Genomic DNA, 25,327 nt, shown 5'->3' with positions numbered 1-25,327 from the left:
TCTATTTTTCTTCATCACAGTTTGTCCTGATGTCACATCTTGGATCAGATATCGGAAGGAGGGGTCTGCTGTCCTACAATGGTCTGGGCCATCCAACACCAAATATAAACCAGCTATCTGGCATGATAATACATTAGGACCAGACCAATATGAGCAATGTTTTCTTCAGGCGATACTTTGCCTTACAATGGCTTGCGAAATATGTTTTGAACCAAAACCTTACAACAAAACTATCATACAATAATGTACTGGACTTCAGGCAGTGGATTCATGATTATTTCACAGAATAATTTGCTTTGTGGAAGCTTTTAGAGGCACTGGGTTACTATTACTACAGGTGTGAAAAACTTGAACAGAGCATTTCACATTCAACCAGGGTTCCCAATCCCCAGTCCTGGTGACCCAACACTACACATATTTTTGAGACATGCTTTGTGTCATTGAGCTCACTTGAATGGACTGAATGGACTGATTAAAAAGTGCTTCGTCGGCTGGGTCAGGTGTGTAGAGTAGTGTAACCCTTGCATTAGACCACTCTGAATTGTTTTAATTTATGCAAAGATTTTGACAAAAATCTTCTTTAACTACATTCCATGTTTCACTATTTACACTTGCACACAAATAAGCAACTACGAATGATGAGTGGAGCGTTAATTACACATTTTGCAATATTTATTCAGTCATTTCACAGACAGAATCTGAAAGATCCTATATATTCTCAGGAGCTACATAAATTTCATAAGCTAGAGGAAAAAGAGTCAATATGATCCGCAAACCTGTCAACACTGAATCGATATGCATGGCATGTGACTACTTACAATCTACTTTTGCAAGGATAGGTTACTTTAATTTCTACAGCTTTTTGTGTTTATTTGTATAGTCTCTACTGAGTTACCAGGAACACAAATTATATTACTCATTAATTTCCAGATAGATACATTCAAGTGTACTAAATGGTGTAGTACAATGGTCTGACAATTGCTAACAATAAGCAAAATGCCTTAATGATCAGTTAAAGTACCAATAAGTGTATATCTAAGTATTACACCACACATTTCTGGTGTAAACACAAATAAAATCAAATAAATTACTGGCTGTGTTTGCAATCTCCCCAGAAGCCTTGCACTGAATCCAGTGACCATTCTGACCCGCTGATGCCTAATCTGGTACAGCCGGTTTAAAACTTGATGTTAATAATGATTAGTATTTGCTATAGCCACAGAAGATTTAGACTTAGAAAACAATAGCAGTGTTCTTGCTGTACAGACAAAGCAGACCAAACGATCGGAACTTTTGGGCTAAGCCTGGACAGTGAGAATGTCGTAGATGAAACGTCCCGTTATGGCACAAGGGAGCTCGAGTAAAACTAACACAGCATTCCTGATGCACCACTGAGGTAAATGTATGACAGCTTGAAATGATCATTTTCTCCTCAGGACCACATGAAGGTTCAAAAGAATATGAAGTGAGTGTTCCTTTCCTATATACACACATTTTGTCCTGCACAAACACACTGGATTCAATGTCCATGGAAGCAAGCTGGTAAATATGGGCCACGAAAACGCAGGGATCCGTGAAGGTGCTGAGGCAGACGTAGGCACTACTTCAGGTTGAAGAAGCCAGAGGATTTGGCTTGAGGAGCCATCAGCATACTGGCTTGGTTCTTATGCGTGATATGAATCTGTGGAAAAGAAACATGAGTCATCACAGCAGGTCTCAAGAAGCAGTTCTGCATCCCACACTGTCCACCTCTTCTCCTCAGGAATGAGAAATGACGTGGTCTATTATGATGAAGATTAAAACTAGATATGCAAGTCTTGGCACCAGCCTGGTACGTCATAGGCAGTTCCACTGCCCACATACTGCTTGGAAAAGGTAATAAACAAAATTACATAATAGTCCTACAACAGCCAAAAGATTGGATTTACAAATGTTCCCCTTACCAAAAAAAGTCGGACAGATGTTTCCTCTTTAGTTAGGAGCTACAAAGCTAATGTAATGCAATGGCCTATAGAGTATATTTCACCACACATTTGCCTAAAACAGCTGAGCTGTATAGTAATCTCCATGTTATTTCTGACACTGCTACCTGTGAATATTGACAGCATTTCATGTCTTAAAAACACAGTAGCAGGATCTGTCCTGAAGCCTGAATTTTGCCCATCTAATAGTGTCATATAGGGTCAGAAACGACATTAGCAGGCCTTTTAGACACCACTTGATAACTTGACACTTTTAGTTAAGTCTTAGTAACTGTATTTCTTCTGTTTAATCTGCTCTTCTCCGATAATCACATGATTTCTCAGTGCTGCTGTTATCTGATATGGAAAAAACATTAATCCTATTTTATCATTACTCTTATTCAACACACGAACAATAAGCACTTACTGATCAGAACTGTGATCTGACTGAGCTTGCATGCTCGCTTGTAAAAAATAACAGTGCATCCAACAATAAAAAAAGGAATATCTTTTATACATTGAGTGAAAGGTAGCACACAGAAAGCTCTGGTTCTACACAGTGATACATTTAAAGGGTCATCACAAACTTGACTGGATCACTGGCAAGACGTGTGGTTTGATCTGGTTAAATGAACACTCTATCCTCTAGGTTAATGCATAGCACTCCAAAAGCAACATTAAGGAAATATTTAAGTTTCCATTGTTGTCACAGTGATAATGCACACTTACTGTACATGGTGGCTGCATCCATGGTTCACCATCAATCTGCATGGGCAGGGCCTTCTTCGTCCTATAATAGAGTTTTTAAGATTGTAAGTAGTAGTGCATTAAAGAGAAGATAATGTTGGGTACTGAAAACTATAGAATTAACTGTACGTTGCCTGGTGGTTGTTTACTAAACGACTGTTATGGAAGTATAGAACGTGAAGGTCTGCTGTCCATGACAAAAGAGAAGTGCTGCATAACGTTTCTTTAAAGTGTGAACAGATTACTTTTCACTGTATGTAAATTAGGGAGCAGATGCAAATAAAGGCGCAGGGACTAAACAAGCCTGACATGCCACAGCATGTCCTAACAACAGTGATATGCAACCCTGCAGTCCATCTTAATCTCAACTCGTTAACTACTGTTACTGTAAACATTAGATATAAACTTACAAAACAAAGGGTCGGTTTCAAGGACAAGGATTAAGCCTAGACATGGACTATGGATAAACTCAATTCAAATCATGTGTGGTTCATAACTAGGCTTAATCCTTGTCTGGGAAACCAGCCCTTAATGTCTTAACCAAAGTGAGCCTACAGTGAGTCTACAGCTACATCTAAGGCTACAAATGCACTGCATTTACTTCATTTTAATGTGTACATAATTTCCACATTGATTAATTACATACATCGCATCAAAGTTATAGCCAAAAGTACATAAACTGAAAGACAAACATGTGTTGATATATTTCATTCATGTGGAAATGACACATTTGAATCAGAAAGATTAAACCTACACTTTGTAAGTTTTGGGGATTTGGAATGAAATGTATAATTGCACATGAACATTTTGTGACATGGGTTCTGCTTTGGATCCCCTCCCTGAGTAGATGAATCTGATCATTGCAAGCATTATGAAAGAGTGTTCAATGAGAACGCAGTCAAAACTTGGTGAAGGACGTGTCTTCCAAGGATCTAAGTCAATTATCTACTATTGTCATCACATTTCCATCAGTATGATGTTTTTTTTTGCATTTGTGACCTAAACATTAAGTCAGACCTTCTTTCTGAGCCTGTACGTGAGACATTAATACATAAAGATGTGAGATGTGGTCTAAAAACTCCAGCCAAATATGAGCCGACACCTCTGAATTTACAGGGCGACACACAGCAGCGCATGCACATCATATTTTACCATGTCTCAGTAATGCTACTTCTTTCCATTTTAACAACAAAATATAACATACTGCAGCTTCAATGCATCATTTTCTCAGTGCAAAGACCTTTATTACCACAGAAATATCCACTAAATCCAATATGTGAATAATATACAGCCTGCATGATGCAGAATGGCTGGCTGGCTCTGTATGCGTATCATACTGAGTAGCTGTTGTCCTGTATCTGCCATGATTGCTACAGTCACATGACTCACCTGATGGTGATCTGTGACGTTTTGGCCAGTCGGACGGCGCTCTTGAGACCGGTGTAGATCTGACCCATCTCGATGGCTCCTTCCAGCCCCACCACCTCCAAACGCTTATCACTCAGATCTAAAGTAATGAAATGATCACATAAAAACAATATGACTCACCACAATATTCAGCTAAAACACTGTTTATAGCAGAGGTAATAAATCACGTTCGATTTTTTAAATATAATATTTCTATAACATTCTACATACAGTCATATGCAGAAGTTTGGGCACCCCTGGTCAAACATGTTTTGTTGATGTTCTAAACGAAAGTAAGTTACAACACGCTCTACAGGAAACACACATCATTTTAGTGCACAACTACTATTTAATGTACACTTAATGTATTAGGGAAAAAACATAAAATGCAGCTTGCCCAAAAGTATATTTTTATACATAATATTTTTATAGATTATTATTTTTATATTTTTATATAAAGGGATATTTTATAGATATTTTCCAACATATTAAACTGCACAAAAATGGAGCACTGTGCATTAACATGCAGAGAGATGTCATAATAAAGTGTGCTCTCTGGAGAGGATGTTAAATTTGTTTTCACTTGGAAAATAAACACAGTATGTCATTTGACTGCAGGTTTTCATACATTTGCATAGAACCGCATAATTTTGGAGAAGCAGGCAGATTTTTGCTCCGAAAATGCAATCAGCAAATTATAAATTTGATTTTGGCTGATTTGTGTTTCAATTTTACACTGTAAATAAGGTGAGCCAGGTAATTGCACTTGCACTGTATATGAACGGCGCTGCTAACCAGACTAAAATGTATAATGATGCATGACTCACTGAGCTTGGTTGCCAGATGCCTCTTACTTTTGATGCTGAATTTACATTATTTTGACAGGCACCTGTTTTTTATTAAAGAATGTGAAATCCTCTTTTCTTCTTCTTCTTCTTTCAGCTGCTCCCTTTAAGGGTCGCCACAGCGGATCATCTGCCTCCATCTTGCCCTATCCATTGCCTCCTCTACTTTCACACCAACCATCTCCATGTCCACCTTCACTACATCCATAAACCTTCTCTGAGGTCTACCTCTTCTCCTTGTACCCGGCAGCTCCATCTCCAACATTCTTTGCCCAATATATCCACTATTCCTCCTCAACACATGTCCAAACCATCTCAACCTGGCCTCTCTGGCTTTATCTCCAAACTGCTCCACCTTCACTGTCCCTCTGATCTGCTCATTTCTAATCTTGTCCATCCTTGTCACTCCCAAGGAAATGCTCAGCATCTTCATCTTTGCCACCTCCAGCTCAGCCTCCTGTCTTTTAGACAGAGCCACAGTCTCCAAACCATACATCATAGCAGGACGCACTACTGTCTTGTAAACCTTCCCTTTCACTCTTGCTGCTATCCTTCTGTCACACATCAGCCCTGACACCCGTCTCCACCCACTCCATCCTGCCTGCACCCTCTTCCTCATCTCTTTTTTGCACTGTCCATTGCTCTGGATGGTTAACCCAAGATATTTGAAGTCATCCACCTTTACGACCTCTACTCCTTGCATCTTCAACTTTCCACCTGCCTCCCTCTCATTCACACACATGTATTCCGTCTTATCTCTACTGACCTTCATTCCTCTCCTCTCCAGTGCAAACCTCCACCTCTCCAGATTCTCTTCCACCTGCTCTCTACTCTCACCACAGATTACAATGTCATCTGCAAACATCATGGTCCATGGAGCCTCCTGCCTGACCTCATCTGTCAACCTGTCCATCACCATTGCAAACAAGAAGGGGCTCAAAGCTGATCCCTGATGTAAGTGCAAATAATGTTTATACTTGCAGCTTTGGCTAACAGATAGTACTGTAAATGTGCTTGTGTGTTAATGTGTTAATTTGACCCACACAGTTGGGCTTTGAGTTAAAAAAAAAAAAGCTACTGAAAATGACATCAGCTTGACTGTACAGAAATTAGAATTGGTCATAAAAATAAATGATTTGTGCCGTCCTATTTTTTACATTTATATATATGTAGAGAATAAAAAATACCTTTTCATTCCTAGATTTTTTTTTTGTCTTTCAAAATCTTTCAAAATCACTTCAGACAAACAAAGCAAAACCTTTCAAATTATATCACACATAACATAATATATATTTCTGGAAAAGTACATTTTATATAACTGTTGGAAAATCTGGGGGATGAAACGGTAAGAAACAGTACAAACCTACCTTGAGGGCTGACTTTTAAGACTTCAGGATCTACTATGACCTCAGGCAGTTCATGGTTACCTCGGTCACTCTTTTTGGCTTCACCCCACAGGTTAGAGCCACCATGCATGCTGGGAATGTTGAGAACAGCGATGCCCTCCAGTGAGAGGTTACTGAGGTCCAGCTGTATACCACAGCACTGGATAAGACAGAACAAGGCAGACAATACCACAAACACTTTACTTTTTCAGTAAATGTAAATGCTTTTATTTTTTATGATGTTCCCCATCTTCTTTGAGAATCATCTACTCTGCAGGGAATAAGGATGGGGATTAGGGGTGCGGGAAAAACTTGATTCTTAGATGCATAGCAATGCGGACGTGAATGATTCTGAATCGATTAAAAATGTCAAAAGATCATTTTCGAAATATTTAATTCATAGCGTAATGTTGACGCAACGTAAAAAGCGGAACTTGGAAGTGGGAAAATGTTCAGAAGAGCCATTTTGTCCTTTCACCAAAGTCAAACCACCTTGGGAGCCACAGCATTTAATACCCACTATGTCTCAGTATGTGCTGATGTCCGAGTATAGGCAAAAAAATAAACGAAAATGCAGATTTACTTTGCTCAGCTTTGAGCTTTGGCTGTAGACTCTTTCCTCCCATCTCCGCCAGAAAACTTCTTCTCAAAACTAGAACAGTTTCTTGCAAAATGTCTCTCATCACTTGACTGTTTTACAAGGCTACAAGTCGCTTCTTATTCTGCATGAGGTGCCAAATGTAACTGCTGCACCATTTCAAGTGGAATGGGAAAATTCAAAAGAGAAGCGACTTCATCTTCGCAACGTGTTAGAGAGAGACAGTCTCTTGTTGCAGATTTAACATACCAGAAAACCAAGTGTGGTGCTTATATATGTGAATAAGTCCAGTCATCTCTAAATGTTCGTCTTAAATCTCTTTTCATAGTTACTGGTCAGGTGAGACTTCATTGCTCTGACCTGTAAGTTAGTCTGTATGGCAGTTCTCAGTCGTTGAGAACCAGGGCTTTAGCACTTAGCTGCACACTTTGGAGATTCAGCGCTCAATCTCGAAAATATTTTACTGACACAGTGACCCCTGACTCTCTAAAACCAGACCAAATCCAGAGTTATAAAATCACTAAAGAAAACGGGCAGGATGGCTGTAACGTGCTGCATGGACACCCACTATCACTGGATCTTATTTCACCGTAACAGCGCATTTTATCACAGATGAGTGGCAGCAGCGTCTAATGAGCTCCAAACAAAAGCAGTGAATGAGAGCCTTCCAGTTCACTTACCACATCACTTCCATTTGATTTATTAATAAAAGATATTGGAAGTAAATTCATTATAGATTATTATATAAACTTTGCTTTAAAACTACCAAGTCCTCATTAAGAAAATAGAAATCCTGCATAGAAAACAAAGATGCATCACAATGCCTCAAAAATCGTTTGATAATCGCATTGCAGCCCTCTGAATCGTAATCGAATTGAATCGTGAGGTGCCTGAAGATTCCCACCCCTAATGGGAATTAACAGTTTTGTACTTTGAGCAGTTTGACATTTAGGACTACTTAAAAACCAAATATCTCACCTCGATGGTGAGGCACTCCTTGAGTTTTTTGCAGGATGCTGAAATTGTCTCTGAGGTGGCAAACTCGAAGTACCACAGCTTGTTCTTCATTCTGAATCCAGCAGGGACATTTAAATGTGAAGAGAAGCCATTAACACATGCTGAGACGTAACACATTGTGCAGTTGACGCTGTAATAGTATTCAGTATTTACATGTATGCTGCTGAGCCCAGTGGGCAAGACTTAAAATTCGTTAATCCTAACAACTGCTATGATTCATGGGCATTAATGACTGTTATAGATAACAGCCCAGGGTGTAAATACCATTCTGGTAAAACAGGGTGACATCATTAGCAGAGATTAAATGAACCCATTAATAAAGTACAGTTGCAGATCTAGTCTGTCCTTACTTGTGATTTGTGTGAATGAATAAGTAATGCATGAATAATTATTATATACAAAAATACCTCCTATTGCATAATACATCACCCGCAGTGGTGTAAAGGGAAATGGACATTAATTGTACAAACCAAAGCCCTGTAAATATTATCATGAATAAAATATCATTCTATCAAATTTTATCTGAGTATAAAGAGACCTCAGGCCCTGTTCACATCTAGTATTAATTTACATCTTGAGTGATTCCAATCATAATCTGATTGCTTAAACCACCAGGTGGTCATGGACGGATATAATCACATAACATAGTAAATAGTAGGTCGAGGCAATTTGGAGAAAATATCTAATTGCTAATATTGCGACTGCAATTTAAATCGTGATTGTTTTCTATCTTTTCTATTCTATCTTCTATCTATTCTATTCTATTCTATTAAATTATATTGTATTATATCAAACATGAAGGCCTCTGATTGATCTAACTTATCTACAGTTCACAAGCTCTGTGTTATTAGGTTGAGTTTTTTTACTTAAAACTTAGGATGATGTTTTGATAAGGTAGGCTATAATTTTTAGAAAATTGCAGCTCCTGCCATTTGAATATTGCACTCTCTTAAATTGGTATTTTGAAGAAAAAAAAAAAAACAATTAATTTTAGTCCTAATAAATAGTGTAAACACTAATGCATACTGTTGCATATAAGCCTGTCACAATTATTACATCATCACCTACTCACCATTATTTGAGTTGATCACAATAATTTTCAACAGATGTTAGCTTTCACATATGCTTATGTCACAACAAAATGTGTGAATTGGCTGCTGGTTTGGGTCAAATTCTTCAAAAAGCAGAAAACACTTTGAGCCACGTCATTTTACAAGAATAACAAAAATTACGACTAATGACTGGTGCTATAACACATTTTGATGGCAACAGTGACTAATGTGTGTTCATGTGAGCTTTTGCTGTGTCTGTCATGTCTGTCATATGTTGAGAGCTACTGAGCATCGATAGAAATCAAGCAAAAAAGCTTATCAGCTAACGTGGCCATTTTAAGCTGAGACTTTAATACAAATTAACTGTTTTTCAAAAAACGTAATTTGTAAATCTCACTTATTAATATTATTATAATATAATATAATATAATATTATGATCATGAGAGACCTTACATTAGTAGTCCATGTGATCTAAACAATGTGACACAAACAACAACCCACTGGACATTTTTGTCTGACATCACATGCAGTAAGAAACTGACATAATAAATTAACACAATATTCTGTCTTTAGTCATGAAATCCAATCATAAGCGGTCACAGCAGATGCATTCAAGACACCTGAAAGTGCCCGGTAAACAGTTATACACTTTTTTGCCCACCAAGTGTGAACAGGGCCTCAGTTGATAGGTTGTACTGCAAGAGCCTAAAATCAGTTGCTCACCTGCTGTTGAATTTCTGCGGATGTTTTTCTCTCATGGTATGAAACCTGTGAGCGATTGATGCATCCTGCGGAAGAGAAGTGGACAGTGAGGTATGATCGGCTACACTTTTTCAATGTGCATGTCAAACACTTAATTTTACACTGCTCAGCAATCCCTGAAGAGAACCTCTCAAACTGCCTGACTGTCTACTGGGAATTAAACTTGTGTCTCAGCTGTACGGCTCACGAAGAGTCTCTCAGGGGAAAGTGTAAAACAACATGCCTGGAAAATAATAAAGCCGTTCCAGCTCCAGCTGTTCTGACTTTACAGCAATATAGGAGGCTCATGCTAATTGTCTAAACACACTACATTTGTTTATTATTATTATTATATCCCATAAAGTCAATTACAAACGACATGTAATGTTTCTCAGATTACTGTCTTCTTACACATATCAATGCATAAAACATCAGCGCTGATATAATAAAACTTCATATCTCCATTTTTGACGTTTTAAAATTTTTTCCAGATGATCTGAAAATTGCAGCTGCCACTTACACTGCATCAAAATTTAATGATGTACATAAAAAAGGTCTTTACAGGAGGTTTTTTCCTTCTGTAAAGTTACTTCTTTGAAGATACAAGATTTTATATTATAATTACTGATATTATTATTATTATATATTAAAATATATGTCCACTTATGATAATATAAATACTGTGCTGTATATGTAGCCAACTAATTCATTTGTTTTTGGAATTTACAATGGTACTATTCAATAAACGTCTTTCTAACTTTAGTCAAATTTTGTGTGTTTCTGCTTATTTTCAGAATTTAAAAGAGCTGCTGCTTCAATCAAATAAAAATCATTATCTGGTTTGAAACAGCTGTGAATTCTGATTAGATTGGCACAAACTACTGCAGAGACTTGTTAAAGAAAATGGAGGTGAACCAAATTTTCAAATAGCACTTGGCTGTTATTTATTTACAATTTACTGCGACAGTATAAAATACTTTTTAATATATGCTTTTGTTATGTGCCTTTAGTCACCTTTGTTAGGTGCTCTGAAATGATGTTCCAGTCTCTGAATACTAATCATACTAATACTAATTACCTGTTACTGTTAGGTTTTCAATAGGCTCCAGCACCCTCCCCCCCAACCCATTTTTGTTCTGTACATCCAGCTTCTTAGAACATGTAAGAACATTCTTACGATATTGTGTACAAATCCACATGAGTGATTTCAGTGAAGCATGTTTTTACGGTTCTCTCACCACTCCGATGGAGAAGTAGTTGTTGATGATCTCGTAAGGCACAGGGTCTCCTCTCTCCTGGCTGTCCTCCAGAACCACCTGCACACTCCAGCGGTCCATCAGCACCGGGGTACTGAACTCAATTTCCTTCAGGATGCGGCTCAGGTCCACGCCATCATAGCCTGCAGACAGAAAAACAACAAGAAACCCTGTCACAGCAGTGCCGGAAGTTATTTTTTTTTTTTCCTTTTCTTCTTATATATTTATACATTTAGGGGCTATGCACCTAAGATTTTCACACACTTTCCACCTGTGCAAATGTGATGTGACAACAGCCATGAGTTGATTTGATTTGCCATGTTAAAGCCACTTTACAGATTTTCATATGTGGCATTTTAGGAAACACTGAACTGTGCCTATTTAGAAGTTTTAACATTTTGTCAAATTAATCCTCAGCAAAGCACACACAGTTTAAACCAGCCTGTTTTTCCAGCCTCTTTCTTTGACTGTTAATCCCATTTTAATTTGACTGCCTGTAGAAACACAGAAGCCTTAGAGTCGTTCTCACCTCCTCCCCACCGCAGACACCGTGCTAGGTCGTTTCCTGTGCCAAGAGGAAGAACAGCCACTGGGGGGCGTATTGGCAGGTTGGCTTTATCTACAGAGGTCAAAGAGAGCACAAAGGACAGCAAATATCAACAGTTGCCCAAACATGCACACATATTTGCCAAGGTTGTTAGGTACAGATTTTTGTATATTTAGGTCTGTTAAAAATGGTAAGTAAATATAAGTAAAGAGTGAAACAGTAACAATGTGCTCTTCAGTCCACTATGTGAACACAATGTCTAGGAGTACTAAATTAAGCCTTCAATAAAGGCTATCTATATTCCTTATCCAAAGGAGTCTATGCACCCACTTATTGCACATGATATATTACTGTAACTCCTTCTCTTTTTGTGTCCATTATTCAGTAAGGCTTATAAGAGCTAACAAGATGTAATTGAGGTAAAGCAGAGAGTCAGTAATGTATTTACAACTGCGCTTCAAACTGTATAGAGACTGAAGTAGCCCGCCATCTAGCGGGCAAGTCTGGAAAACGTGATTTTGCAACAGCAAGTCTTAAAACACTTTATTTAAGATGTATATTACGCCTAAAAAAGCCATACAGGAATCCTTTACACAGAGACACTTAACAACTGCTACTAAATGATAATAATGCAGTATTTTAGACCTGTGCTCCCCGGGCACTGTAATAAACTGAATTCTAACCTATGGCATCAAGTATCCAGCCCACAGTTCCGTCTCCTCCACAAACTAATATTCTGTAGTCCTGAAGGTCCCTGAAGAAGCACAACCTGCAGAGAGAGGAAAGACAGATTTTTATATTCCCCTATATGTTTATCTACCAACCAAAAATTTACCGAAACGTCTCAAAACGCAAAATTAACTAGAAAGAATCAAAACAACTTTCCTCGCGCTATGTAACCGGAGTCAGCAACAAGGCTTTTCAGTTTTATTTAAATCCCAAATGCTTTTCTTTTGACAGTTTCCCTTTGTTTTTCCTCTGTATACAGTTTACAAAGAAACTCAGTTTGGTTTGTGAATGTTGAGCTTTAGTGTATTTTACTGTTATTCTGGTACTGTATAAATGGTTATTTGCATTTAAGGACTGTAAACAGTTTTCCGGTATTTATCGATGAGCATCAGTAGAAAAAAGTGAATGAAAAGATTGAGAGTTGTAATAATGGCGGCTCAGCGCAGTGAATTTTAGTTAGTTTCGTGCAAAATTGAGTTTCTAAAAACTAAAACTACAGGAGATAAGTTCTTTATTTATTATTTGAGCTACGATTTCAAAACCGCGTATTTCCACTATTCTGCATATAAGGCCCTGTGGCCACCTGATACTTGTCTAAATAAAAGTCCTCAAAACCTTTCTTTGCGCATGAGCACAGGCGAATTCAAACTTGTGCGACACGCGTATAAAATAGAAACATGTCGTCCGTCCATTTCGCACGCTATTATAACTTTAGTGTGGACTTTTACTGTACACTACAGCAAATATACTGAACGATCTTAAAGAAATACTCCAGCGTTTTCCAACCTAATCTCTATTTGCAGTTAGCTACGTTGTTCAGGCTACCACAAAAAACATCTTCCTTGAAATATGCGACTGATAAAGATTAGTATGGAAAGTTTTTTTTAGCTTTTAATCTACATTTTTGATACAGAAATATTGTCTCAATCAGTAAAAATGTTATCAGCACTGGTAAAAAGTTAACTGTGCAATAAGAAATGTCAATTTTCAACTTTTACTACTTGCTTTAGCAATAAAAGGTACTGTGAATTAAATTTTAAATGTTAAAATGCTATTTGTTTCATATTCAAATCGATTTTTTGTGATAAAAATAGAATTGTTACATGTAAAAATATAGTTTAAAAGTAAACAAAAGTTTAAAAGTAATTAATTAAAAGTTTAAAAGCAAACAATTAAATTTTTTACTGGAAGAAATCAATATGAACTTTTCATTTTTTAATTATGACTTGTGAAAGCCTTATCTGAAATGATCAAATGTAATCCATTCTAGTAAAAACTGAATAGGTAAAAGCCTTGCGATATTGTGAGCTTAAATATTGTAGTTCCTTTTATATTAGACGCAGTAATGGTCACATCTGAACTCCTTGTAAACTGTAATCTTAAAAAGTGTCCAAAACAAAGTCCTCTTATTTATTCTCAATTGTGTAAAATGAGTAGTCATCCTATCTGTAAATAAAGCAGCTGTGATGGAATGAATGGCTACTTCGTTTATAGAAAACTACAAAACTTGAAATAACCTTATCATGCACTCTTCTTTAAGGGTTCGCTGTTAACATGTTCTTAGAATGAGGCATCTTAATAGAATACATTACAGTGCATCAGGTTTTAAAGGGGAACTCAATCATTTTTACAAAATGAAGAAATGTTGAAGACAAACAAAGTCATTCAGAGACGTCTGGTGTGAAAAGTGGTAAATCTAAAAAACAAGATTTCTTTAGGAATTTCGTTTCCGTACAACGCCCTGCATGTACCCCTACACCACACATGGGATAAAGAAAAATGCATTTAACACACAACTTCACAATTGTAACATAATGCCTCAGGCGTGAGGCAACATACTATTAACTGTTAAATCTAATAACTTTCTGTGAAGGAGCTTTCAGAGGTATTAAATGACGTCTGGTTCCTAGCGCCACCACTGTGAACAATTCCAACCAACCACGTTTCTCGATTTCCTATCAAACGAATTTGTCAACGTTATAACGTGTAAATTATGAAGAAATTTCTCCTTTATGAAGAGCTTTGACAAACTATTAAGTAGAAAAAAAAATCCAAGACAAGCCTGCAAGATGACAAAGTAAGCTTTAATCAAAAATATATACGATTTGAACTACTGCATTAGTTTCATAGCCTGCAAATGAGAAGGGAAGACATTTTTTCCCTAAGTAGGCTTGTTTTAACGGTTGTTCAGGTGGTTGTAATGGGTCCAACTAAACTCCATCATGTTTCTTCAGCATAATAGCAATGTTGTCCAGGGAATCCAACATCCTCTGATGGAAATAACTCCGCTGGTAGTTCATGGCATTAATAACTCTGTTCAGTCCCTCCACAGCACTTAATAGCTGGGTAGAGCTGGCGAGCAACGCACTGCACGCAGCGTTCATTTGTTTCATCTCTGCTGAGATCGCAGCTACTACAGCAGAAGGACTTGGTATGTCCTCAATCTCGCTGTTACGTGGGGACTGTGGAGAATCAACATTTGGAATCTCGTCAGTGCAAGAAGAATCCAGAGTATCAAGCGCTGGAGGGGTCTGACGGTTCAGCTGGGGTGGATTCTGTTCTGGTAGACTCTCCATATCTGTGCTTGAATACAACGGTGTGGCAGAAATGTGGTGGGCTATATCTGTAAGACAAGTCAAGACGATTTTGCATAAACGTAAGATTTTGTGCCAAAACTATGTTGGTGGACTTCTGTCCAAAATGTATTGTTTTGCCAGAAATGTATAGTGGCCCCCAAAAGGTATTTGGACACGTTGACCATTGGTAAATTTCAATAAAGTTCTTTAACTTACTTCATAAATTGCTCAAGAAAATTTATTTTTGATTAGAGAAAAATATTCTTGGGAATGTCAAAGTCTGGGACTGTTTTACTTACAATGGTGCTGGTGAGCTTATATTCAGTGATGCAAACCTGAAGACGTCTGCAATAATGAATGATGTGAATGGATCTTTCAGGAAGATAATGATCTGAAACAGAGCAGACCTTTTAAAAGGTCTTGGAATGGTCTATTCAAAATAAAGGCCACTTGGTTTGCAGTATTGTTTCCCATCACAATGACCTTAACACATGTTTAGGCACAAATACCTTTTGGGACCCACAGTATGTACAATGCCAGACTTTTATCAATTTAAACATTTACTTCTGAACTACACTGCAGTTGCTACCTGACTTGTCTCTTTTTAGTATCTAATGTTCTTTTTCGTTTGTAATTGTATTATGTTAGGTTGCTGACAGCATCTGTTCTTGTTCTGCTTTTAGTCACAGCTCTAACTTTTGAGGTTCATCAGTTTATTTCAGACCAAGAGTGCACCAAAAAGACATCCAAGCCCATTCCTGCCAGGTAGGTTAGAAAAAAATGAAAGGGAAAACAAATTGGAGATGAAAAAGAAAAAATGTTGCCCTCTGTGTTTTTTTGCAGTGGCATCTCACAATATTGACTTGACATATTTTCTCAGTATACTGACTTAATATCCAAAAATAATTAGTTATTTCCTCAAAAGTTAGAGTTACTATGTCAAAATAACAAGTCATTACATTTTAAGGAAGTTAGTGATTATTTCAGGATGTCATTATTACATACTAAGTCGTTTTTTTAAACATCAAGTTCTGTCAACATATTATTTGAAGTTCAAATAACCACAAACTTTAAGGCAGCCCAAACACTAACTTTTTTAAGTTAAAAAGAAGCCATTTTTCTCCACTACTGGTAGAAATGGCTCAACAGGTCTATTTCTATAATAGTTTTTAAGCTGACGATTATGAACCTCTGCTCAAGCTGTTAACTGGTAAAATACTTTACAATTATGAGTATAGTATAGTATGTTTAGAATACTCTACCCAGATCTCATCGTCCTAATAAAACCATGGTTATGTTATACAAGGCCCTATAGAGCTGGGCTACATGATAATATACCATTACTTAAAAACCACTTACCAACTGCACGTTTGATTGACAAAAAGAGCATAATTAGCCCTGTAAAATTTTATTTAGTAAAATACAAATAACCAAATTAATAGTTTTTGATAGTTTTAAAATGTGGGCTGACCTTGTTCTGAAAAATAAATATTGTGACATATCGTGTATCGTAAAAAAAAAACATTTTAGTATCATGATACGAGAAAGAGTCTGCCATATTTACATTTATGGCATTTTGCTGACACTCTTATCCAGAGCAACTTACAATTTAATCATTTTACACAGGTAGGCCAAGGTGGTGTTAGGAGTCTTGCCCAAGGGCCCTAATTGGTATAGTGTAGGGTACTTCCCACGGTGGGGGATTGAACCTCCGTCTACAGCGTAGAAGGCAAAGGTGTTAACCACTACACTAACCAACCACCCCGTATCGCCCACCTGTACTGCCCCGTAACTGGTTTGTTAGGCTCGAACTGAGCAAAGGATAGTGAACAATGTAAGTGAATGTATTTACCCTCCAGTTTGATCATAGGAACGCAGGGCATCAGCTGTCCGTTCAATTTACAGTCCGCCTGAAATAGATCTGGCTGAAGCTGAAGCTCTGTCGGCTCTTCTGGTTCCTCTTTGACAAAGCTGGCTAACTCAGTTGGGCACAAGCCTCTTTCTTCGTCTGAAGAACAGCTTTCACCCGATGCCCGCATCGTCATCTGATGATAAAGCCTCTCGAGGTCTCGTCCACGCTGCCTTTTCACGTCGTACCACCTCTTCTTCACCTCGTTGAGCGTCCTCCTCGACTTGGCCACCGAGTTCACTTTCCTCAGAATCCGGCGCCACGCTTTATTCCTCACTCTGTTGGGGAGCAGCCGGTTCAGTTTGTTCTGCGCTTTCAGCGTTTCTTCCACTAAAACTCCGAGCTCTCTGTCGCTAAACCTCACCTTTCGTCTTCTAAACCTCACTTTAGACTCCATCGGCCGCGGTCTACAAGCTCTAGAAAACAAAGGTATGTCCACACCTCCCCCTCAACCCCCTCAACCCCGCTGGGGGGGATGCGCGCGCTGCGCTGCGCTGCGGTTCTCCTTTGGCGCAATTGGCTTCGCTTAGTTTTAGTTAAACTCTATAAACTCTGTAAACACAAACCACGCTGCAGGAGTCCTTACCCTGGTCCCGGTCCACCGCTGGACAAGTTATAAACCTGCCGAGGGTTTAACAGGTACTGGAATTTTCGAAGAACTCTGCAAAAAACAAGGAGAGTGCTCTAAGATTCAGTGAAAACACGCGCTAATTCTCGTCTTCATAATTAAAGTCTTAGAGTTCATTCACTCTTAACTAACAATATAACCCAGGTGTTAAGCGATGTTTTAAATGTAAATATATATGTAAAATAATATATATATTCCAAATACTGTGATTAATTCTGCTTTTATTTTTTTATTAGATAAAATAACAACATGTTTTAGGATATACATGTTTTGGAAGAAGCTCTTAGTGAAATTTATAGTGAAATAACAAATAACAGTGGTGACTAAATCCTTCACAAAGACTAACCACAGACTTAATCATAGACTAATGCAGAACTGGGGCAAGTGGCTACTCTTGTGAAATGAGAGGTGGGGCACAATAACGCAAAGTGTCTGGGTAGAAACCCCTTAAAAATAATGCAGAAGCTTTTGTGATTTTACTTTAGTGAGATATACGCTGTACGTCGAAGACAAGAAAAGCCTGCAGTGTAGCATTTTACAGCCTGTGACTGTAAATGCCAAACAGCACAGATGAGAATGTGGTTGGAGTTTTGTTTGCCAAGAGTTAACAGCTTAGAAAAGTTAGGCAGCATTGATGTTAACATATTCGCTATACGTAGGCAAGTTTTACATGCTGTACATCACTTTTTTTAAAGCTAAAATATGGTGTCTTCACCAGTATGTTATCTTCTTCATGCTGCAGTTGGGTGGATGCATGTTGATGTCCTGTCATCAGCTTTTTGGTTTTGGAAAAAAATAAAATCCTCTGCTCTTTTCTCATGTACTTTCTTCCTACCTATTTGAAGTGTTTTTTTTTTTTTTTGCTGGTTGTTTCACACGTCATCTTGGCAAATCCTGTGAACAGTCTGCAGCTTGATCTGTCACAGCTTTTTCCTGGAGTTCTCAATTAGTTTGACTCACAATTATTTTCACACTGCACAGTTCACTCCAGATTTCGCACTGCGTCAGATTCCATTCTGCACAGCAAAATTCACACCGCAGTTCTGAGTGATCATCTCAAAATGGTCCTCAAGTGGTCCTGTTGTTTTTTCTGGATAACATTTAACCAGTATGCTTATACTGATAAGCCCCACATCTCGTTTACATGTAGAATAGCTAGTTGACACAATTTAATTTGGAAAGCAGTTTACGGCTTAATCTAAAGTATGTGCTTAAAAATATGTAGTTTAAGAAGGATTCATCCACAGCAACCTCACCTCTCACCCTGTTTCCCTCCACTTTTAGGGTTCACAAATACCAGGAGAGGATGAGTTTCAGGAATAGGGTTTATCTGCATAAAGACAACAAGGACTTTTATATTGTACACTGTATTGAACATCACTGACTTTATTCTACACCATTTCCACATTATGCAAAACACAAAATGTGGCATTAGCACAAAGTGAACTGAAACTGAAAATTATATATATATATATATATGTGTGTGTGTGGAAATGAAGTACAGCTGTGTGGTCAAATGACATTTGGTGATTTCTAAGTGAAAATAAGCTACGCATCCTCTACAGTGATTTTATGTACAGTGTAATGTGTACTGAGTTTAATATACAGAGTAAATTAAATAATATAAAAATTGGGCTTTAACTCACCCAGTGGATAGTTTATGCTCTTTTTTTCCTAAATATGTTATATTTAGCAAATAAACTGCAACTGTGTATTAAAATGTGCAGAAACGTGTTCTCTGTAGAGGATGTTTCACTTAGTAAATCATCAAATGTCATCAGGGGTGCCCAGGCTTTGGCATATTACTGTACATATTTGATTCAAGCACATGTAGTTTCTTTACAGATTGTCTGTAATATAATATTAATACAGAAAAAACTCTTTTGTTTGAAAAAAGAAAGGAAAATGACATTTTCTGTATTTCTATTTAAGATTGCAAGTTTTAAAATGCACTATCCACTCCCAGGTCCTTACAGGCCATATAGCAGGCTAAGATCTGTCTTTGGAGTTACACGCTGGATTTTTTTTTTTTTTTTTACTTTCTCATACATTTCTTCATGACTAAATAAATAAACAAGCCAGAAAGCTCAGGAATGTTTCTCCCAGCTGTTGTAACACAGCAGATGCAGGGTCAGTGTAAATACAGGAAGTCCAGAGACCCTGACTCACCTGCAGTACCTGCCCATCAGGTGTAGTGTTGTGGTCAGTGTCGTCTGTCACACCTGAGCAACCATTCTTAACACAGTTTGGCCTGTCCTGAAAAACAGGAAAAGAAGAGCAAAGGAGTGTGTAAACGAGAAGGACAACCATGAGTGACATGATAATGTGTATTTTATATCTTTTCTTGATAAGAAGCATGATAATATTCATAAAGCAGAGTGATCCAATAAGGTTGTCATAATCTTATGCAATGACATAAGTAATAATAATAATAATATAATGCAGAAAACAGCTACTAATTATTAATATAAATGAATAATTATATAGGGCTATAAAGAGCTATAATCTTACTCAATAGTTCTTTTTCATAATTCATATTTATTTATATGTGGACCAAAAACTGCACAGCTTGCATTATAATTTCATAGTAGTTGCTTAATTATAAAGTAGTAGTATAGTAGCTACTGAATAATTCATAGTAGTTACTGATGAATAAGTCTTGAGGTTAATAGCTGAATAATTGGTCTGTGGTTCAAAGGGTTCCCAATGGAATCTGTCTTCCTCTTCGCAGCCACAGGCAAAACTCCTTTATTTATGCACCAGCCAATTTAATAATGAGCAGAATGACTCAGTTTTATATGACTGAGTGTCTTATAATAAAAGCATGTGTAATTGTCTGTGGCAGTCAGTTCATACGGGGATGCTGAGAGTTCTGAAAATGGAAAATGCTCTTGGGAGTGTCCTGAAACACGCTACCTTGATGACAGGGTAAATGGCCCACGGTGGTAAGATATGGTCTCTCAGGGGACCACAGTTACACTCTGAAGGCTCCTGGTTCACACACTCATCGTGACGCTGTACAGGGGAACCAAAAATCAGCTGTCTCAAAATTGCTCATCAGCATCAAGAACATCAGCTCTTACAATAAAGAGGCAACAAAAAAGAGTTAACAGTCTTTCTTAAGCAGCATTACTGTTACTGATTTTGGGATTATATATTGCATTAATTAGTCTACATCATCACTGTTAAGTAATATTGGACCATTTCTGTTAGTCCATCCACCATTAGAATCAGAATAGGAATCAAGCTTTATTGGCCAGGTATGACATGCAAGGAATTTGCTTTTGGTTACAGGAGCTCACAGTGCACAGTATCAGTCAGACATTCACATTTAGGGAATAAGATAAAATAAATACAAAATATAACAAGATAAAATAAAACCTGCATTCCTACCATCACTCAGTCTCTCACACACACACACACACACACACACACACACACACACACACACACACACAAAGTCATACCTGTAAACCTTACAATGTGCAAAGTATGAGTCTAAAGTTAAAGTGCTGAGTGCAGCAGCAGTTAAATGGTGTATAGCAGCAGAGAAATGGATCAATGAGGTGACAGTCAGATCAGTGGGGTAATAAGGCAGGTAAGTAAGATGCTAGAATAAACACTGGTTTGCGTGGCAGTTCCAGAGGATAGAGTTGAACTTGATATTATATACCAGTATCTGTAGAAGTACAGATGAAGCTGGATTATAGATGTGGTGTAATATTTTAACTGAGAGAGTGATGGCTTGTGGGAAGAAGCTCCTTTGTAGCTTGAATGTCCTGATCCTCATATGGCTGAAGCTTAAGGGAAGGAGCTGGAACAGGTGGTGTCCGGGGTGAGAGGGGTCTGTGGAGGTCTTCTCTGCATGCTTCCTGGTTCTAGAGGCATGCTGTTCCAGCAGTGTAGGCAACTTAACCCCAGTTGTCCTCTCTGCAGATCTGAGGATGCGCTGCAGTCTGTGGAGGTCATGCTTGGTAGCAGAGCTGCACCACACTGTGATGGGCATGTTGATCACAGACTCTATGATGGCTGTGTAGAACTGCACCATCAGCTCCTGGGGCAGGTTGAACTTCCTCAGCTGATGCAGGAAGTACATTCTCTGCTGGGCTCTCTTAATGATAGAGCTGATGTTGCTATCCTACTTCAGGTCCCTGGTGATTGCTGTGCCTAGGAACTTCCAAGACTCCTCTGCCATCACAGTTTTGTCCAGGATGGTGAGTGCTGGCAGGGCTGGAGGGCTCTTCCTGAAGTCCACTGTCATCTCCACTGTGCTCAGCACCAGGTTACTGTGGCTACTCCAAAGGACCACCTGATCATCCACCTGTCTGTAAGCAGACTCATCACCATCTCAGATGAGACCAATGACTGTAGTGTCATCTGTATACTTCAAGATTTTGACTGAGGGGTCCATGGAGTTACAGTTGTTCTTGTACTGTGAGAAGAGCAATGGTGAGAGGACACAACCCTGTGGAGTGCCTGTACTGATGATCTGGGTGTTTGAGGTGAACTTTCCCAACTTCACCTGCTGCCCTCTGCCAGTGAGGAAGTTGGTGGGGCTTGGCATGCTGAGTTGGAGTAGTTTGTTGTCTAGCTGTCCTGGGATGATTGTATTAAAGGTTGAGCTGAAGTCCAAGAACAAAATTCTTGCATACGTTCCTAAGCGTTCAAGCTGTTGAAGAATAAGCTAGAGTCCCATATTCACTGTGTCGTCCTCTGACCTGTTTGCCCGGTATGCAAATTGCAGGGGGTCTAGCAGAGGATCTGTGAAGTTCTTCAGATGGTAGAGCACCAGTCTTCAAAGGATTTCATGACTACAGAGGTCAGTGCAATAGGTCTATAGTTATTCAATCTTGTGATAGTTGCTTTCTTGGGAACTGGTACTATAGTGGAACATTTGAAGCAGGAAGGTACGACACACAGCTCCAATGATTTATTTAAGAGCACTGTAAAGACTGGTGCGAACTGGTCAGTGCAGACCCTCAGACAGGAGGGTGAAACACCTGGTGCTTTCCTCACTTTTTGTCTCCTGAAGAGTCGATGCACATCCTTCTTGCAGATCTTCAGAGCAGGCTGTATAGATGGCTGAATGACAGGAAGGTGTGAATCTCTGCTGAATGGGTGTGTGGAGCTGGGCTTTTCAAACCTGCAGTGAAAGGTGTTAAGCTCATCAGCCGTTTGACTGTCGCCCATTGTCTAGGGGGGTGTCCTTTTGTAGCTGGTGATGTTCTGCTAGCACTCCAGACGGTTGATGGCTCGTTTGTGGACACCATACTACTCAGCTTGTTTGAGTAGCTTGTTTTTACAGCTCTGATTTCTTTATTGAGGGTGTTCCTAGCCTGACTGTACAGAGCCCGATCTCCACTCCTATACACTGCTTCTTTAGACCGTCGCAACTGTTTCAGTCTGGCATTAAACCTGGGCTTGTCGTTCTTATATTTTATACGAGTCCTGGTAGAAACACAGGTGTCTTCACAAAAGCTGATGTAGGATGTCACAGTATCTGTATATTTATCCAGGCTGCCTACAGGATCCTCAAGCACACTCCAATCTGTTAATTCCATGCAGTCCTGTAGCCTTTCTTTAGCCTCGTTGGTCCACCTCTTTACAGAGCTGACTACTGGTTTGGCAGACTTGAGCTTCTGCCTATAGGTTGGAAGGAGGTGGATTAGCGAGTGATTGGAGAGGCCCACCTAAAATGATAAAAATGGAGTCTGTGTGTTTGAGCCCTGTGCTGGTGATCAGGTCTGCGAGAGCGCACAGTGCCTCGTGCATGCACGCCTGGGGTCGGAATATAGACTCCTGTGAGTACAAAAGACAAACTCTCTGGGAGTGTAAAATGGTTTGCAGTTTATAAGAAGTGTTTCCAGGTTAGGGCTGCATGTTTCCAGGTTAGGGCTGCATTACATTTTGAGTTTAACAGTTAAACAATGACAACCCTATTTATTTTACTTTGGTTTGATCTAATGCTTTACATGGGGAGAGGGCAGTAGGGGGATGGGATGAAATTGACGATTAGCAAAACTATGATTGAAATACCTGCAGCCAATCACAATAAAATCTGATCATTCCTTCTTCTGTCGGCAGAAGGGAGAACAAACCTTCAACAAAACTATGGTGGCAGTAAATCTGTCTATATTATTAGGCTGGAAAGGCATCACTGAGGAAGATATTATGGCTGACTCATTATGTCCTGATCACCTGGAGGGTGAAGCTGCTTTAATGTCATTCCTGAAGCTGAACATGTTTTGGATCTAACTCACAGCTCCGTGTCATAAATATTAACAGGCAGACTCGGGCCCAATCTCATTTCTAATGTTTACCCCTACCCCTTGTTTTCGAGTATCACCTTACCCGTTGGAACATAGTAGTGTTCCCTTATGAAATGGGACAGTCCTCAATATAAAACATTACTTTATTAACAGGCTACTAGATGTGTTCTTTAGGATGCAGTGATGGCAAAGGAGGGTACAGTTCTGCAACCTTGCTGCTGGTCTTCAGTTGAACTTAAAGCATCATATGCATTCAAATAGGGGGAGGTGGGGCAATTATTTATTAGTGCCCATTCCTAATTCTTTGGCGATATGAAGCTAAAGTCAGCTAGCTTCTTGTTAGAACTTTCCCATTCCATCTTAAATGATGCAGTAATTTGTAAACATAACTGCTGCACCATTTATGCTTGTTATGAAGAAGAGAACAACAATACATTAAACATTAAAAAAAGCTAACACAATGGTTATCGTAATTTTTTATGGAGAAACGACTCATATGCGTGGGTTTCTTTGCTCTCTTGTGCAGCCTTCTTGCCAGTATTTCTTTTTTTCTGACTCTGTTTGGAGTGTGCCTCTGAAAAACCTCAGTTTAGAGGGCCATGTAGCTCTAACACTTCACCCTCACCCTCTATCTCAATGAAAATTGGGACACCCTAACCCTGGGGTAAGGGTACAGTGAGCAGTGAGGGGTGAAATGGGACTGGGCTTTATACTGGATGGAGCCTAAACTAATCTTTATCTTTATCTGAGTTACTGTATTTGTTACAAATCACTATAATATGATATCTAACCATAAATAGTGTTACAGAATGTTACTTCTGCATATTAATATCTGTTAATTAGTTAGCATTTCTTAGCTTAGCTGCTATCCTGATAAATCAGTCAGACGAAACAGGACTGTATAGATTAAAACATGTAAAGATAAATATTAAAGCTATTGTACACATACCTTTCTTGGCACTGTTTCATTAAAGTTTGCTGAAATACTTTGCATAAAAGAAGTGGTCCTTCTTCAGGATTTAACATTCCTCTAACCAGCTCAGTGTTAGCTTTAGCACTACATCATCTGGAAGCCCAGCGTCTGTTGCTAAAACCTCCTTCTTATTAGACATGAAAATCCAACATGACACTTGTACTTGTTAATTGTGTTAGGGATGCTGCCAGAGCTGAAAGTTTGATGGATGTTATGGTAACTATGAGCATGGGAATTGAGACTTTCTTAGAAGGTTGCAAATGGTCAATTTACATGCTCTATTTTCTGTTTTTACTGTAAAACTGTAACACCCCATATTAAAAAACACAATTACAAGAAGGCAACAAAAAGAGTCTCACCATAGTATGGCACCAAACACAGCGCTTGCCTGTGAGGCCATGTAAACTCTTAATCTTCTTCTGACACCTGTCGCACTTCCCAGAGTCGCAGTTCCCGCTCACCCAGTCATGAGCCGAAATCTAGACAAACAGATCACACATGACTGTACCCTTCAGTAAAAGGATATGCACCCGCTGAAGTGGCAGTGAAGGATGAAGCATGCTATCACTTTATAAACGGTATATTCATACTAGGAAAAAAGTAGTTTAAAGAAACAGTTGAGCCAAAAAAGTTTTTTTCTCTTAACCCCTTAAATGGCCAGGGTCTACCAGCAGGCCCAAAGGTTT

At 38.7% G+C, this 25,327-nt stretch overlaps 2 protein-coding genes across 2 annotated transcripts in view; both read right to left on the bottom strand.

Annotated features, from left to right (window-relative positions):
* Window positions 1-654: 654 nt before the first annotated feature.
* dgkaa (diacylglycerol kinase, alpha a) overlaps window positions 655-25,327 on the bottom strand; it is a 69,912-nt gene continuing 45,239 nt past the window's right edge. Inside the window, exons 11-24 of the mRNA XM_017706978.2 lie at window positions 25,001-25,120; window positions 20,316-20,414; window positions 19,569-19,655; window positions 18,656-18,729; window positions 17,358-17,432; window positions 12,241-12,326; window positions 11,540-11,629; window positions 10,993-11,153; window positions 9,737-9,801; window positions 7,922-8,012; window positions 6,328-6,505; window positions 4,098-4,215; window positions 2,691-2,751; window positions 655-1,681 (exon numbers count right to left, since the gene is read on the bottom strand). Of these exons, the coding sequence (XP_017562467.1) occupies window positions 1,601-1,681; window positions 2,691-2,751; window positions 4,098-4,215; window positions 6,328-6,505; window positions 7,922-8,012; window positions 9,737-9,801; window positions 10,993-11,153; window positions 11,540-11,629; window positions 12,241-12,326; window positions 17,358-17,432; window positions 18,656-18,729; window positions 19,569-19,655; window positions 20,316-20,414; window positions 25,001-25,120 (1,386 nt within the window). The 3' untranslated portion in view covers window positions 655-1,600. The remainder of the gene's footprint in view (window positions 1,682-2,690; window positions 2,752-4,097; window positions 4,216-6,327; window positions 6,506-7,921; window positions 8,013-9,736; window positions 9,802-10,992; window positions 11,154-11,539; window positions 11,630-12,240; window positions 12,327-17,357; window positions 17,433-18,655; window positions 18,730-19,568; window positions 19,656-20,315; window positions 20,415-25,000; window positions 25,121-25,327) is intronic.
* On the bottom strand, window positions 13,632-17,349 carry LOC119264064 (nuclear apoptosis-inducing factor 1-like). The gene is made up of 2 exons (XM_037541365.1): window positions 16,715-17,349; window positions 13,632-14,909 (listed from the first exon to the last, which is right to left on the bottom strand). Exons 1-2 carry the CDS (start codon window positions 17,166-17,168, stop codon window positions 14,497-14,499), a joined length of 867 nt encoding a protein of 288 aa, XP_037397262.1. The 5' UTR covers window positions 17,169-17,349; the 3' UTR covers window positions 13,632-14,496.

This window comes from Pygocentrus nattereri, chromosome 9 (genome assembly GCF_015220715.1).
Source record: "Pygocentrus nattereri isolate fPygNat1 chromosome 9, fPygNat1.pri, whole genome shotgun sequence".
Classification (NCBI taxonomy): Eukaryota; Metazoa; Chordata; class Actinopteri; order Characiformes; family Serrasalmidae; genus Pygocentrus; species Pygocentrus nattereri.
The sequence above is the reverse complement of the archived record's forward strand: the minus strand, read 5'-3'. Positions and strand labels throughout refer to the sequence as shown.

What these genes read in the sequence shown, in the direction of transcription:
- LOC119264064 (XM_037541365.1), bottom strand. Translation starts at nt 17,168, where the DNA reads ATGGAGTCTAAAGTGAGGTTTAGAAGACGAAAGGTGAGGTTTAGCGAC. An exon ending in TCCTATGATCAAACTGGAGG is followed by an intron (nt 14,910 to 16,714) that starts GTAAATACATTC and finishes CTTGTCTTACAG; the next exon opens with ATATAGCCCACCACATTTCT.